Raw genomic sequence first — 16287 nt, forward strand, 5'->3', positions numbered from 1 at the left:
GTCCATGGTCTCGACACCCTGGAACTAGTCTGAAGTATAATACAAAAATACACAGAAGTAATTTGGCTCAGTGTGAATTCCCAGGTCCTCCTGGTTCTAACACACTGTAGGATCTGACTAAGGTCTGAGTGCTTCCACGTAAGTGTTCGCAACGGCAGACAACCTGAGACTGACCAGCAGTGACTATATATAGAGCAGCGCTCACCGGCGCCACCCATCAGCGATCAACCAATAGTCACTTGCTTTGAGGTCAGCTGACCAACCTGGTCAGCTGATCCATCCTCGTTTGTCATAAAGGTTCTGCCTCTTAGCGCGCGCGCGTATTTCTCAACCTGTGTGAACTAACAGACCCAGCCACACCAGACGCACGCTGCTGCGGACAAACCGCCGCGCTGGATGCGGAATCAGCCGCCTTGCCGCCAGTACATGCGGCGGCTTTTCCGCGTTCTATCACACCCTTTTAATGCATCACAAAATTTTGTTAGCTTTAGCTGCAGCGGCTTGGCATTTAGTACGATTATTTAACTTGTTGTCGATGAGTACTCCTAAGTCCTTCTCCAAGTTTGATGTCCACAACTGTATCCCATTTATTTTGTATGGTGCTAGACCATTGGTATGACCAAAATGCATGACTTTACATTTTTCAACATTGAATTTCATCTGCCATGTATGTGCCCATATAGCCATCCTATCCAGATCCTGTTGCAATATGACACTATCTTCCTGAGAGTTGATGATTCTGCACAATTTTGTATCATCTGCAAAAATAGCAACATTGCTCACTACTGTATCTACTAGGTCATTAATAAATACATTGAAGAGCACTGGACCCAGAACAGACCCCTGTGGTACCCCACTGCTAACAGTCTCCCATTTTGAGTACGATCCATTGACCACAACTCTTTGTTTTCTGTCCATTAGCCATCATAGCTGCAAATATGTAAATATGTTCCTTTGCAGATTCTATTGCTGTTCTCATTTGAAAATTATAGTAACGCTGAACATTACACCTCCTTATGGAAGACAAGAGGAGATATCAATGCTTAGTGCAAAGCATTCAGACTAGGTTCCAAGTGGTCAGTTGCATAATAGATGCATTATAATGACATTGAACTGCAATGGAGACTGGACATAGACTTTAATACGAAGCCTGCATGCAGCGAGTTAAAATAACATGCAGGGGCGTAACTAAAAATCACTGGGCACTCCTGCAAAACTTTTGATGCCCCCATCCTCCCACTTAAAATAGAAATTGGAAAGGCAGGCGAGGCAGGATATTAAAAAAACATGATTCCACTATAGGTAGCCTGGTATAGTTGCCCCCAGTATAGGTAGCCATATATAGGTGCCCCGAGTATAGGTAGCCTGATATAGTTTCGCCTATTATAGGCAGCCTGATATAGCTGCTCCCAATATGGGTAGCCAGTAGAGATGGCCGAACGGTTCGCAAACAAACTTATTCGTGCAAACTTCGGTGGTTCGCGTTTGACCCGCCCCCCCCCCCCTATATTACATCATTAGGGTCAACTTTGACCCCCTACATCACAGTCAGCAGGCACAGGGTAGCCAATCAGGCTACACTCCCTTCTGGAGCCCCACCCCCCTTGTAAAAAGCAGGCAGCGTCACCCATTTCACTCACTCGTGTGGCTGCAGTAATTAGAGAAGGGAGAGGTGCCGCAGAGACATTAGGGAAAGCTTAGTTAGGCTTGTTAGGTTGCTCTTTCTTGCTGATCCTTATTACTAAAAAGCACTCCTCATCCTCAACAGCTCTTTTGAGAGCTAATGTTCTTGTGTGTGTGTCCCACAGGCACTTGTGTTGCATATACAGCCCTGTCAGTCAATCTGAGCTGCTGGACCTTGGCCCCTTGGTAATTCCTACTGTGCCACTGCCAGGCCCAGCACATTCAGTGACTACCTGTGTGTGTGACAGCTGTAAATTTGTAATACCCATCACTGCATATACCTACCTGTTGTTCACAGTGCACCCACCAATCTACGTGAGCGAACGCAGTGTCACTGTACCTGTTCGGTACCTGTGTGTGTGTGAAAGCTGTACATTTGTAATACCCACCACTGCATATACCTACCTGTTGTTCACAGTGCACCCAGCTACCTATGTGTCTTATATTTCAAGGGTGCTTGAAATATAAGATAGGGCTTACTTTCGGAGGATGTCTTATTTTAGGGGAAAGGCGGTAGTTGGATTTGTATTAGTTAGTTATCTCTAAAGTGTGCGTTTGTTTTTTGTGAGCCATTTTGCAAAATATACTGAGGGCATGAATTGCTGTTAGCAATAGGCCCAGTCAGCGTGTACTATTGCAAGAGACGCAAAGCTGCATATATGCACATGACAAAGGCGTGTGAGTAGGAGAAAGTCATGTTGCGTGGAGAGCCTCCTTCCCCATATAGCCACGGTCATATATGTATAGATGTTGTGACTAACAGGAGAGGCACTTCTTCAAATGTGTGGCCACAAGAATGCCTAGTGTTGGGTAGGTTGCCATAGAGGAGCCTGCGCTGTACGGCCATGTTCGTACATGGATGCAAAAAGGGGTTCCTGGAGAGCAGTGGTGGGGTGTAGGAAGATCAGAGAAGCCTCTGGATCATCCAGGGGCTGCAATCCACTGAGGTAAGTATGTAAATTATTTTCCCCACAGGTTTGCTTTTAGAAAAATCACTGTTACTGGCTGCAGCAGACAAGATTGAATTATTTATTTATTATTTATTTAAGTATTAATATAGCGCCGACATATTACGCAGCGCTGTACAGAGTATATTGTCTTGTCACTAACTGTCCCTCAGAGGGCTCACAGTCTAGTCTCTAATTATCGCAAATAATTTCTGTTTTAAGTAAGCAAAATTACAATTAGAAAACTTCCTTATAATCATTCAAAACTCCAATACAGTAAGCAAGTGTTCATAGTGTAAATTAATTTATTATAAAACCACTATGCTTATCCAAAGCTTAACAGCATCATTGTGTTCCTAGTCAACAACACACACCTTTAATCTCTGACAGCAACTATCTTAATCTTCCTACTGGAAATCCAACATCATTCCCTGCTAGCGGCCTCCAAAGTCGTCCCTATGTGTCCCATCACAAAATAGTGACTCATCATCTATATCCATACTGAGATTTCTATGGAAAAATGTTTGGAGTTTTTATTTGGGGAGAGAGGTCCAACATTCTCCAACATTCACTTCATTGACCAATACAGATTAAATGGTTTTTCTAGGTTTTCCTTTAAAAACAGTATTTTTTTTTGGTCTGGACCGCCCATGGCACCAGGTGATGGCACTTCCTCAGGAGACGTCATGCGTCAGGGCAGCATCTTGATTGCCCCAGGCCTCGCACTGAAGGGGGCTCTGCCATGAGCGGGAGGGGGGAGCAGCGCAGGAAGTAGGAGCAGCGGGCACACAGCGGTGGAGAGGGAGGCCAGAACCCCCCCCCCCCTCATCTGGGTCCTCCCCTTCTGCGCTCCCCCCTCCAGATCAGGCCCGGCCCTATGCTTTTTGCCGCCTGAGGCAAGCTTTAAGCAAATCACCCCCCCTCCCTTCCCCCCCCCCCCAAGCCGTGCGTGTGAGGGGCCCCCGGAGCTGTAGGGGATAGCGGGCAGGAAAGGGGTATTGGGCCTAGCGGCGGGGAGGGGGGTTGGACCCCCCTCCCTCGCCTGGGTCCCCCGTCCTCTGCTCCCCTCCAGCTTTAAAAAGTTGCGTGGCTGGCTGCAGCTGTAAGAGGCAACGGGCGGGGATCACTCACCTCTTCCTCGTTCCAGCCCAGCCTGCGCTCCACTGACGCTACGCCGCAGGAAGTGACGTCAGTGGAGCGCACGTTGGACCGAGGAAGAGGTGAGTGATCCCCGCCCGTTGCCTCTTACAGCTGCAGCCAGCAACGCAACTTTTTAAAGCTGGAGGGAAGCGGAGGACGGGGGACCCAGGCGAGGGAGGGGGGGGTCCGACCCCCCTCCCCACCGCTAGGCCCAATACCCCCTTCCTGCCCACTATCCCCTTCAGCTCGGGCGGCAGGGCCGGTTCTAGACAGGCACATATGAGGGGGCAGACAGAAATTTGCAGGGGGCATAAAAAAAAAAACCTGCGCCGCGCGTAGCTCCGAAAAATGGGTGTGGTCATGCAGCAGACCACTGGCGTGGTCATGGGTGGGGCCAAATATACATGAACTTAGCAGCGTTGTAACCTAAAGATAAAGGGCCTGCCCAGAAAAATGTTGGGTGGAGCCTCCTATCCTTTAATTAGATTATTTACTATTAGTATAGGCATAGAGTAAAAATGCATACACACGTTCAATTTTTTTTGATTGGCCAATCACTGACCAATTTTACCACCCCCATCTAGTATGAGGGCCAACAGACTTTAAATACTATGAACAGAGCTGAGCTGTCATAATACCTAGAAGAGTAAAATTGGCCAATCAAAATGTATGTGTGTACCAGGCTTTACAGCTAATACTCTACATACAATACAGCTGATTTACAATCAGAAGGCACAGAATAACAACTTATATAGTACATACTGGAGGTAGCAGAGATCAAAACATGCTGCAGCTAGTTTACTATCAGCACAGGCACAGAGTAACAGCTAATGCTGTGCATACTGGAGGTAGCAGAGATCAGTACACACTGCAGCTAGTTTACCATCAGTACAGACACACAGTAACCGCTAATGCTGTACATACTGGAGGTAGCAGAGATCAGTACACACTGCAGCTAGTTTACCATCAGTACAGGCACACAGTAACAGCTAATGCTGTACATACTGGAGGTAGCAGAGATCAGCACACACTGCAGCTAGATTAGTATCAGTACAGGCACAGAGGAACAGCTTACAATGTACATAATGGAGGCTTTAGAGATCTCACACTGCAGCTAGTTTACTGTCAGTACAGGCATAGAGTATAAGCTTTAGCAGGGGCTATATCACTAAGAGAGACACACACAGGGCACAGAAAGAAGCGCACACACACACACTCTGTTTCCATACTACCCCAAAACACACACACACACACACACACACACACACACACACACACACACACACACACACACGGACACAGAGAGAGAGGCACACACATGGGCACAGATAGAGGCACACAACACACACACTGTTTCCATACTACCCCAACACACACACACACACTGCACTGCACACAACACTACACACACTAGGACACAGAGAGAGAGGCACACACATGGGCACAGATAGAGGCAAACAACACACACACACTGTTTCCATACTACCCCAACACACACACACACACACACACACACACACACACAAAACACTACACACACTAGGACACAGAGAGAGGCACACAACACACACACTGTTTCCATACTACCCCAACACACACACATTGCACACATAACACTACTACACACACACAGAGCGAGACAGAGAAAGAAGGAGGGTGAGAGAGAGGGGGGGAGAGACAGACACACACAAAAAAACCCAAGATAGACAGGAATCCAGACCTCCTCCCCCGACGTGCAGTCCTCATAGCTCTACTGGTCAGCTGCCGCTGCATCCTCTGAGTTCCTAGCTGTGAAAACATTCAGTGTTCTCCCCCTCATCAGTCAGTCTCGCTTTATCGCTCCTCAGTCTTCAGAGCGGTGAAGTGCCAGGTGCCTGCAGCCCTTTGATCTTGTCGGCACACTTCTGCTCTGTTCCCCAGCCCCAGCTAGACCGCGCTGAATTCAAAACCAGCTGGGAGGGCCAAATCGAGGAAGGTGACGGGAAGAAGGGGCGGAGCAGCTTGGCACTGCGTACCCCACCACTGTACAGCTGAGTGCAAGGAGGGAGAGCAGAGAGTGGTGGCGTCATAACGACGCGCCTGCTGCGCACTACACTCTGCCACTGCGCGTTTCATGGACCAGGAAGCAGTGGCAGAGCGGCTGATTTGAGGGGGCAAGAAGTCTATTTGAGGGGGCTCTGCCCCCTCTCGCCCCATCCTAAAGCCGGCCCTGTCGGGCGGCCCCTCACACCCACGAACGGGTGGGTGCCGCCCCCCCAGAAGTGCCGCCTGAGGCAAAAGTTTCACCCCGCCTCATGGGCGGGCCGGCCCTGCTCCAGATATTAGATCAGTGTCAGTGGCAGCAGGTGGGGAATGACTCACCACTTCCGCATTCCAGATGCCGGAACTCTGCGTGCCATAGGTCTTTTCCGCTTTCAATGCCGCTCACTGTACTTCCTGATTAGTGGAAGTACAGTAACTGGCATTGAAGGCGAAAAGTACCTGTGGCACGCAGCGCTCTGGCGTCTTGAATGCAAAAGTAGTGAGTCATTCCCCACCGGCTGCCACTGACACTGTTCTAACATCTGGAGGGGGAGTGTGGAAGGGGGAGACCCAGGTGTGTGTGGGGAGATGACCCCCCTCCCCACCACTGTGTGCCTGATGTTCCCCCTTCCAGGCTACCTATACTGGGGACACCAATAGCTGACTACCTATAGCTGGCTATCTATACTGGGGGCAACTTTACTACCTACATTGGGGCCAACTATGCTAGCTACTTATACTGGGGCAACTATACTACCTATACTGGGGACAACTATACTAGCTACCTACTGTATACTGGAGCAACTATACTACCTATACTGGGGGAAAATATACTAGCTACCTATACTGGGGCAACTATACTAGCTACCTATACTAGGGCAACAATACTATCTGTACAAGGCCAACTATACTAGCTACCTATACTGGGGCAACTATACTAGCTACCTATACTGGGTTAACAATACTATCTATACTGGGGCAACTATACTACCCATACTGGGGGCAACTATACTAGCTACCTATACTGGGGCAACTATACTAGCTACCTATACTAGGGCAGCTATACTATCTATACTGGGGCAACTATACTAGCTACCTATACTGGGGCAACTATACTAGCTTCCTATACTAGGGCAACAATAGTATCTATACTGGGGCAACTATACTACCTATACTGGGGGCAACTATACTAGCTACCTATACTGGGGCAACTGTACTAGCTACCTATAGACAACTATACAACCTATACTGGGCAACTATACTAGCTACATATACTGGGGCCAATATACTACTTATACTGGGGAAAACTATACTAGTAGCTACCTATACTGGTTTAACTATACTACCTATACTGAGGGAACTATACTAGCTACCTACTATACACTGGGGCAACTATGCTACCTATACTGGGGGCAACTATACTAGCTACCTATACTGGGGCAACTATACTACCTATACTGGGGCAACTATACTACCTATACTGGGGCAACTATACTAGCTACATATACTGGGACAACTGTACTACCTATACTGGGTGCAACTATACTAGCTACCTATACTGGGGCAACTATACTACCTATACTGGAGGAAACTATACTAGCTACCTATACTGGGGCAACTATACTAGCTACCTATACTGGGTTAACAATACTATCTATACTCGGGCAACTATACTACCTATACTGGGGGCAACTGTACTAGTTACATATACTGGGGCAACTGTCCTAGCTACCTGTACTGAGGGCAAATATACTAGCTACCTATACTGGGGCAACTATACTAGCTACCTATACTAGGGCAACTATACTATGTATACTGGGGCAACTATACTAGCTACCTATACTGGGGCAACTATACTAGCTACCTATACTAGGGCAACATTAGTATCTATACTGGGGCAACTATACTACCTATACTGGGGGCAACTATACTAGCTACCTATACTGGGGCAACTATACTAGCTACCTATACTGGGGAAACTGTACTAGCTACGTATACTGAGACAACTATACTACCTATACTGGGCAACTATACTAGCTACATATACTGGGGCAAATATACTACCTATACTGGGGAAAACTATACTAGCTACCTATATTGGGTTAACTATACTGCCTATACTGAGGCAACTATACTAGCTACCTACTATATACTGGGGCAACTATGCTACGTATACTGGGGGCAACTATACTAGCTACCTATGCTGGGGCAACTATACTACCTATACTGGGGCAACTATACTAGCTACATATACTGGGGCAACTGTACTACCTATACTGGAGGAAACTATACTAGCTACCTATACTGGGTTAACTATACTACCTATACTGGGGCAACTATACTAGCTACCTATACTGGGACAACTATACTGCCTATACTGGGGCAACTATACTAGCTACCTACACTGAAACAACTATACTACCTATACGGGGGGCAACTATACTAGCTATTTATACTGGGGCAACCATACTTCCTATACGGGGGGCAACTATACTAGCTATTTATACTGGGGCAACTATACTACCTATACTGGGGGCAACTATACTAGCTACCTAAACTGGGGCAACTATACTGGCTACCTACCAACCTATACTGAGAGTTACAATTTTTGGGTGCTGTGCGTCATTCCAAATTTGAGGGGAGGGGGGTGGCATCCTCACAAGTTTGCCTCAGGCAGCAAAAAGTCTAGAACCGGCCCTGTCAAAACTGAAAATATAACCATGCAGTATGATCTGAGGGTGTGAGTTATCTTAGAAACCTTAGACATATCCCACATGCAGTGAATTCCACTAGGGATGTATTGTCAACACTGGTTGCTACTGTGCAGAAAATGAAAACCTACACAACAGTAAGGAATGCAGTTTATTTCTCAATGGAAACATGCATCTTCTTCTCTGTAAGCCCGTAGGATTGTGAATAATACTGAAATCTATGGGTAGGTCGGGTGATCTGAGAACACCCTGGAGTGAAAATAAAAAAACACAGACACCCACCTGGAGCCCCAATAGTGTAGTATGTCAAACAATTAAAGTAAATGGTGGAGAAGAATGGGTGCTCACAAAGGGAGGTTGCAGGTGAGAAGCCAACTACTGTAGGCGGGTGGAGATACACAAACCTGACTCCACTCAAGTGTCCAGTCAGACTGGAAGTGGTCACTCTCTTGGTACAAAATAGCTGTAGATGGTTGTACGGGTAGATGGCCCTAACCAAAAAGACTATCCCTCAGAAAGAGGGTGAGTGACACAAAGGGGGATAAGAGGCACCAAGATGATGATAAAACTGTGTTAAAAACAGTTAACGTAGAAAGAGTGAGGTGTCTTACCTCAAGGAAAAGGTCAGATAATGACAAACAACTTTAATATGCACTTGCCAAGCACCGTATATTACCGTTACTACCATCAGAAGTGTACCATGGGTTACGCTATTAGCATGACCCCGGTGCTTGATTAACCTTTTGAGGACCTCAGGTTTATACTCCCCTAGTGACCAGGCAATTTTTTACAATTCAGCACTGTGCAGCTTTAACAATTTTTTGCTTGGCCTTACAACTTACCATCAAAATGAATTTTACCTCCTTTTCTTGCCACTAGTGGAGGAATTTTTTGGTGGTCTCTGATTGCTGCTGTAATTTTTTTTTCATTAATTTTAATAGATTTTTTTAAAATAAAATTTTAAAAAAGATTGTGATCCAATCAGATGGACAACTAAGTGACAGGGCTGTCCCATGTACAGCGCTGCAGTAGATCGTAGCACTGTAAAACTGTTTATGTGTCTTTTTTTAAACATTGCAGCCTGCCAGCTCCAATTGCGGCTGACAGGCTGCTAACAGATCCCTGCTCTGTTGATGTGTAGGGAACAGGCACACATGGGTGCGCTCGTTCTTCGCAAATCCCCACACACCGCTCTTGACGCCATTCAGCCTTAGGCAGTCTTGGGGGAGCCACTCTGCGACCACTCCTCTGTGTTAGGTGGTTGCAGAGCAGTTAATGTGACCGCTACTATAGTAATGAATGTTACAATGCATGTTACAATGGCCGTAGTAATGCTCTAATCATGTACCACGGGGCGCGCTAATAGCGTAACCAGTGGTACCCCTGCTGGTGGTAGTAAGGCCCCTTTTACACTTAATCCGTTGTTCTCAGCTATAACTGAAAAAAAACCTGATTTTCAAAGTAATGCCCATGTTTTCCTATGGCACAGTTCCCGCTATACACGTTTCAACTCAAAGCTTTTTCACAATGCACTGCTATGGAAAAAACGCAAACCAACACGTACTAACGCATACTAACGCATACCAAAAAATTAAGGGTAAAAGGACCCTAATGGTAATATTGGAATGTGCTGCCTGCACACAGCAATATTACCCGGGTATAGTATATCAACCCCTTTGTCTTCTTCCGGTATCCTGGGAGCCCCAGTACAACCCGCCAAGCCTCTTCAGCAAACTGTAATTTCTTCATTCAATGTTCAATGCATTCTTGGTAAATTAGCTAGCAGTAAATTAATGCCAAATACCAAACTTGAGTTAGAATAAATGGAAAGTAGCTTATGTACTAACCTTTGAGAGACGCTACATGTGAAAGAGCCTGAGCATAACTGGCAGTGTTTAAGAGAGCTCCGGGAAGACAGGAAGGAAAGAACGATGTTGCTGGAGCCACCGGTCTGTCATGAGTTAAGCACCTACATGCAAACAACAATAAACAGAATAATGACGTATGAAGAATAATGATGTGGTACTAAAAGTACAGTTGGGCTTCAAAGGTTCAGATAGTCCCATTGCTGCAAATACCCTACTCTGTAAGTGGAGAATCAAAATGTCATTGTAAATATCACAGATCACAAACATGTGTACCCTGTAAAAAGTTTGGTGGCAATATTTATCCATAAAGGTATAAACAGGCATGCCATACACAAATAAAATGCAACAATTCATTAGGAAATAGAGGTTGGTGATACATATTCAAGTTTATTCCTGAACCCTGTAAATAAGCTAAGGAGAAGTTTGACAGGGTTACACAGTTACATAGTTATTTGGGTTGAAAAAAGACATACGTCCATCGAGTTCAACCAGAGAACAAAGTACAACACCAGCCTGCTCCCTCACATATCCCTGTTGATCCAGAGGAAGGCAAAAAAAACCCTTATAAGGCATGGTCCAATTAGCCCCAAATGGGAAAAAAGTCCTTCCCTACTCCAGATGGCAATCAGATAAAATTCCTGGATCAACATTATTGGGCATTACCTAGTAATTGTAGCCATGGATGTCTTTCAACGCAAGGAAAGCATCTAAGCCCCCTTTAAGTGCAGGTATAGAATTTGCCATAAATACTTCATGTGGCAATGCATTCCACATTTTAATCACTCTTACTGTAAAGAACCCTTTCCTAAATAAATGGCTAAAACGTTTTTCCTCCATGTGCAGATCATGTCCTCTAGTCCTTTGAGAAGGCCTAGGGACAAAAAGCTCATCCGCCAAGCTTTTATATTGCCCTCTGATGTATTTATACATGTTAATTAGATCCTCTCTAAGGCGTCTTTTCTCTAGACTAAATAAACCCAGTTTATCTAACCTTTCTTGGTAAGTGAGACCTTCCATCCATCGTATCAATGTTGTTGCTCGTCTCTGCACCTGCTCTAAAACTGCAATATCTTTCCTGTAATGTGGTGCCCAGAACTGAATTCCATATTCCAGATGTGGCCTTACTAGAGAGTTAAACAGAGGCAATATTATACTAGCATCTCTAGTTTTTATTTCCCTTTTAATGCATCCCAAAATTTTGTAAGCTTTAGCTGCAGCGGCTTGGCATTGAGTGTGATTATTTAGCTTGTTGTCGATGAGTACTCCTAAGTCCTTCTCCTAGTTTGATGTCCCCAACTGTATCCCATTTATTTTGTATGGTGCTAGACCATTGGTGCAACCAAAATGCATGGCTTTACATTTTTCAACATTGCATTTCATCTGCCATTTATGTGCCCATATAGCCATCCTATCCAGATCCTGTTGCAATATGTCCCTATCTTCCTGAGAGTTGATGATTCTGCACAATTTTGTATCACCTGCAAAAATAGCAACATTGCTTACTACTGCATCTACTAGGTCATTAATAAATGAATTGAAGAGCACTGGACCCAGTACAGACCTCTGTGGGACCCCACTGCTAACAGTCACCCATTTTGAGTATGATCCATTAACCACAACTCTTTGTTTTCTGTCCATTAGCCAGTTCCCTATCCATGCACACAGACTCTTCCCCAGTCCTTGCATCCTCAACTTTTGCACCAGACTTTTGTGTGGAACAATGTCAAAGGCCTTTGCAGAGTCCAAGTATATCACATCTACAGCATTCCCGATATCCACATTAGCGTTCACTACCTCATAAAAGCTGAGCATGTTAGTCAAACAGGACCTGTCTTTAGTAAACCCATGTTGATTCTGAGTAATAAGATTATTTTCGACTATGAAGTCATGTATAGTATCTCTTAGTAACCCCTCAAATAGTTTGCATACAACTGACGTTAAGCTTACACGTCTATAATTTCCTGGATCTGATTTTTTGCCTTTCTTAAATAATGGGAAAACGTGGGCTGTACGCCAATCCACTGGGACTCTGCCAGTTGAAAGAGAGTCACAAAAGATAAGATAAAGGGGTTGTTATCAGCCGTGCCGGTTCCAGACTTTTTGCTGAGGCAAATTTATGAGGATGTTCCCCCCAATCCCCCTTCAGGATAAGGAATGATTGCACAGCACCTGACAATTTACTCAAGTAAACTGCTTAATTTAATGTTCTCAGTCAGCAATGGAACATATGCAGCAACTTGAAACATGACATGGTGCAGCTCAACACAATAGCACACTGGCTGGTTGGCTGTGAGTCTGTGACAAACAAGCCGCTCACCCTCCCTCAGCCAGTCGGCTATCCTCCATTCCTCCGTAGTCAGGACAGCTGTGCCACCTCCTCTTTTCTGCTGTGCAAGTCAAATGAAACACTGCTGCTCTGCTGCCTACCCCCTCCTCACTCACTGTCAGACTCCTCACACAGCACAACAAGCTGCTTTTCCCCACTATGATGACCTTGGCCTCAATTCACCAGAGGTTACCAACCTATTTATCTCATGGGAGGTAATTTACTTCTTGTGATATCTCCAAATAGCAATTCTCCATAAGTATAGGGTGAAATATCGACAGCGAGAAATCCATGCGATAAATGTGCGATAAATAGGCGATAGTTAGTCATTATTTTTTCTCAAAATCACAATTCACCAGGGAAAAAAGGGGGTGTGGCCATTCATTATTTTTTCATCTATTTATCCCCAGAATGTACCTGGAGATATGTGGTTTTTCTCACAGCTGCTGCAGCTCACTCTGCAGCTAGTTTACTAGCAGCACACAGTAACAGCTTATACTGTACATATTTCAGGCACCACCAAAGAGCAGCCCATTTACACTATTTAGCATATTAAGCAATATTAATCATTTACAATATTAAGTGGATGGGTGAAACGAAGGAGGAATATGGATACATTTTTCATCAGGAGGGAGTGTGAAAATGTATCCAAATACCTCCTCCGTTTCACCCATCCACTTAATATTGTAAATGCTTAGTATTGCTCAATATGCAGAATGGAGGAAGGGATTTGTAATGGAAGGAGGGGGTCAAAAAACAGGGAGAAAAACCCTCTGCGGTCACATGCTGGTAATAACCTCCTCCTCCTACCCACAATCCTTTACTTCCAGCATCCAGAGAGGCAAAGTATTGCATGCAAATCACTAACACTGCATAACTATCAACCTTTATCGCTCGTTTTTCGCATCCATATTGCTCCATTATCGCACTATTATCGCCTGCTACCGAACACTCCTCTCTCTATCCTCTCACAGTGGTGAATTGCAAACAAAGTGTTAAAATACCGCATGAGATAAAAAAACGACCTTTTATCTCTTACTAACTCTCCTCTAGTGAATTGAGGCCCTTGTCACCTCACTCACTCTCCTGTCGCTTCTTCTCCTACTCTGTTGTAAGTGTAAACACACAGTACAGACATATTGCCCCTGTAATCTCTGCGCCTGATGCAAGTGTTCCACCTTGCTTCATGAGAGAACCGCCCCTGGTTGTGATTGTGAACTTGCCTGGAAAGATTTTACAGTGCATCAGATAATTTCTTTAAAAGGCCTTCCATAACTTATTTGGTGGAAATAATAGAAAACCTTGCTTCCTAGTCTTTTATTGACTTACACTTTAGTACTAAGCGATTACCTCTGCTGTGCTTCCAAAGTTTCTTTTTTGGTCCTAGCAGGTTCCCCTGAAGAAGGTGAGTTAAGGTTTCTGGGAGAGGATGTTATTTCAGATGCGCCTTCTTTAGACCCATCCTGCTCGCTGCCTCTCTCTGTTTTCCTCCATTTGGCTCGACGGTTTTGGAACCAAACCTTCCAGTAAAGAAGAAAGATGGAAGAGGATAAGAAATCCAAACATAACATTAAAACATTATCTCTTGTCTGAACTTTCAAGTGGTTATCAACATAAAGAAGTTTCCAAAAACAGCTTGTAGAGAGAATCGAGTCACCCGCGGAATGCATGAAGGAGCTCATGGGGGCGGCAGAGTAGTGGGACAACAGATTGCAGTTAGAACACTACATACACTTGGCAGTGAGCATCTATTTCACTCACTCATTGATCAGAGGTTTCTCTGTTGATGGATTGGTGCCTGTACGAATCTGTTATTGCTTTATATATTTACGGTACGGTATATGCTGAACCTTGTGGAATTTTTTTTAACGTTAATTTGCATTTATACTGCCTTATTGATGGTCTGGCTCCCCACCAGCTGAGTTTTTAATTGTTTTTAGATTTTTTTTTTGGGCATTCAATAAAGACTATTTTGTAATTGAAAGTATATTGTAGTGGGATATTTGTTCCAATATGGATGTCTTTTCTTGCTGGCTTTTATTTTTTAAATAATAAAATTATAGATGACTTTAAGGATACACGAGGTAACATGTGACATGATGAGATAGATATGTGTTTGTACAGTGCCAAACACACAAACAACTATGCTCTGTTCCTGTTTTTTTCTGTACCTGAAAGAGAAGTGTGCTGCTCAGGGTAAGAAATATTGCTGCACGCTTATACAACCAAAGTTACTGAATAAAAAACTCTGAACCTCCTAGAATTTTTATTATTTGTATAGAGTGGATGAGTATCTGAATACAAAAGTTTAAGCTATGCAATGAATTATAATATGTGACATTATCCTAATAATGTGTAAAGTTGAAGTGGAGTGATTACTTATTTATTAACAAAGGTATAATTTTACTTTAATAAGTCGATGCGGGTGCATGATTAGGAGCTGTGTGTTGTTCATTTTCATTTTTGTGGCTTGTAAGTATTATGATTATATGAGAAGATTCATCTGCCCTGATGATGCTGGCATTTCACCAGCAAAACCAGTTGGCATCATAACAATCGCTGACCTGACAAATCATAGGAGTAGGACTTTGCTAATGGGTTGCTGCCCAGCAACCATACATCTGCTGATAAGTATCATGCTTTTAGGCTGCTATGCTGGACTTTAGAATGTATTGAGTATCCCAGGTTTGTACATGAAATTTGGACTCACACTGTTTCATTCCTGGACTGCCTATATCAGTATGAGGAGTCTGACATCTGCAATTTGGTTGTCGGCTCCCACACTATTCTGATCTTGATCAATTACCAATAAACCTCTTCAAACTTTTGATTTGATTAAGGCAGTGCCATTGCCAAAGCCACTGCTCGCAGGTCTGTGACTGGTCCGCCGCCAGCCACTGACCGCAGAGTTGTGGAGGAGGGAGCAGAGGCGCAGCAGCAGCATATTGCGCCCATCTTTGCCTTGGGTCGTCGTCCCCGGCCCATTGCAGAGAGTTAGGCACAGGCTGTGGTGGAAATGATGGCGGAGCAGCAGGCCAACGTTTCCAGCCAGACCTCCAGCGCCAGCGACACCAGTGCCACCACCAGCACTCCAGTCCGCAGCAGCAGCCGCCCTCCACCACCGCTTGAGGTCACGTCGACCCCAGCGGCCAGCCTGCTCTCACTGAGCGTGCTCTTTACACCCGGGACCGCGAGCGAGTTGATGGATACGGTTGGCCAGTATGATGAGGACATGTTGGGGGAATGCAAGGAGGAGGAGGATTAGTTTGAGGTGAAGGAGGTTGTTGTTAACGGCGCACAACAGGTGGAATTTCAGGAGGAGGGGCCTGATGCAGGGGACGTTGAGGCAGAGGAGTTGGTTGAGGGCTCAGAGGAGATGTTTGGGGATGATGATGATGATGAGGTGGGGGACCGTCCCTATGTGCCACCACCAGCACAGTTGGGTGAAGGCAGCAGGTCATCGGAGGAGGAGGCGTCTCCGGCACAGAGGCGCGGCAGCAGCAAGGCGTCCAGCACAGGGCCTGGAAGGCAGGATCCACAGCTTGCTGCTTCAGCCGCTACCACCACCACCCACACCAAAGCTCCTCCCA

General features: G+C 45.2%; 1 protein-coding gene across 1 annotated transcript in view; it reads right to left on the reverse strand.

Moving 5' to 3' along the window:
• DRGX (dorsal root ganglia homeobox) overlaps positions 1–16287 on the reverse strand; it is a 178083-nt gene that overhangs the window by 49237 nt on the left and 112559 nt on the right. Inside the window, exons 5-7 of the mRNA XM_068257994.1 lie at positions 14048–14217; positions 13964–13972; positions 10351–10454 (exon numbers count right to left, since the gene is read on the reverse strand). Coding sequence (XP_068114095.1) covers positions 10351–10454; positions 13964–13972; positions 14048–14217 — 283 coding nt within the window. The remainder of the gene's footprint in view (positions 1–10350; positions 10455–13963; positions 13973–14047; positions 14218–16287) is intronic.

Source organism: Hyperolius riggenbachi, chromosome 10, assembly GCF_040937935.1.
Source record: "Hyperolius riggenbachi isolate aHypRig1 chromosome 10, aHypRig1.pri, whole genome shotgun sequence".
Taxonomy (NCBI): domain Eukaryota; kingdom Metazoa; phylum Chordata; class Amphibia; order Anura; family Hyperoliidae; genus Hyperolius; species Hyperolius riggenbachi.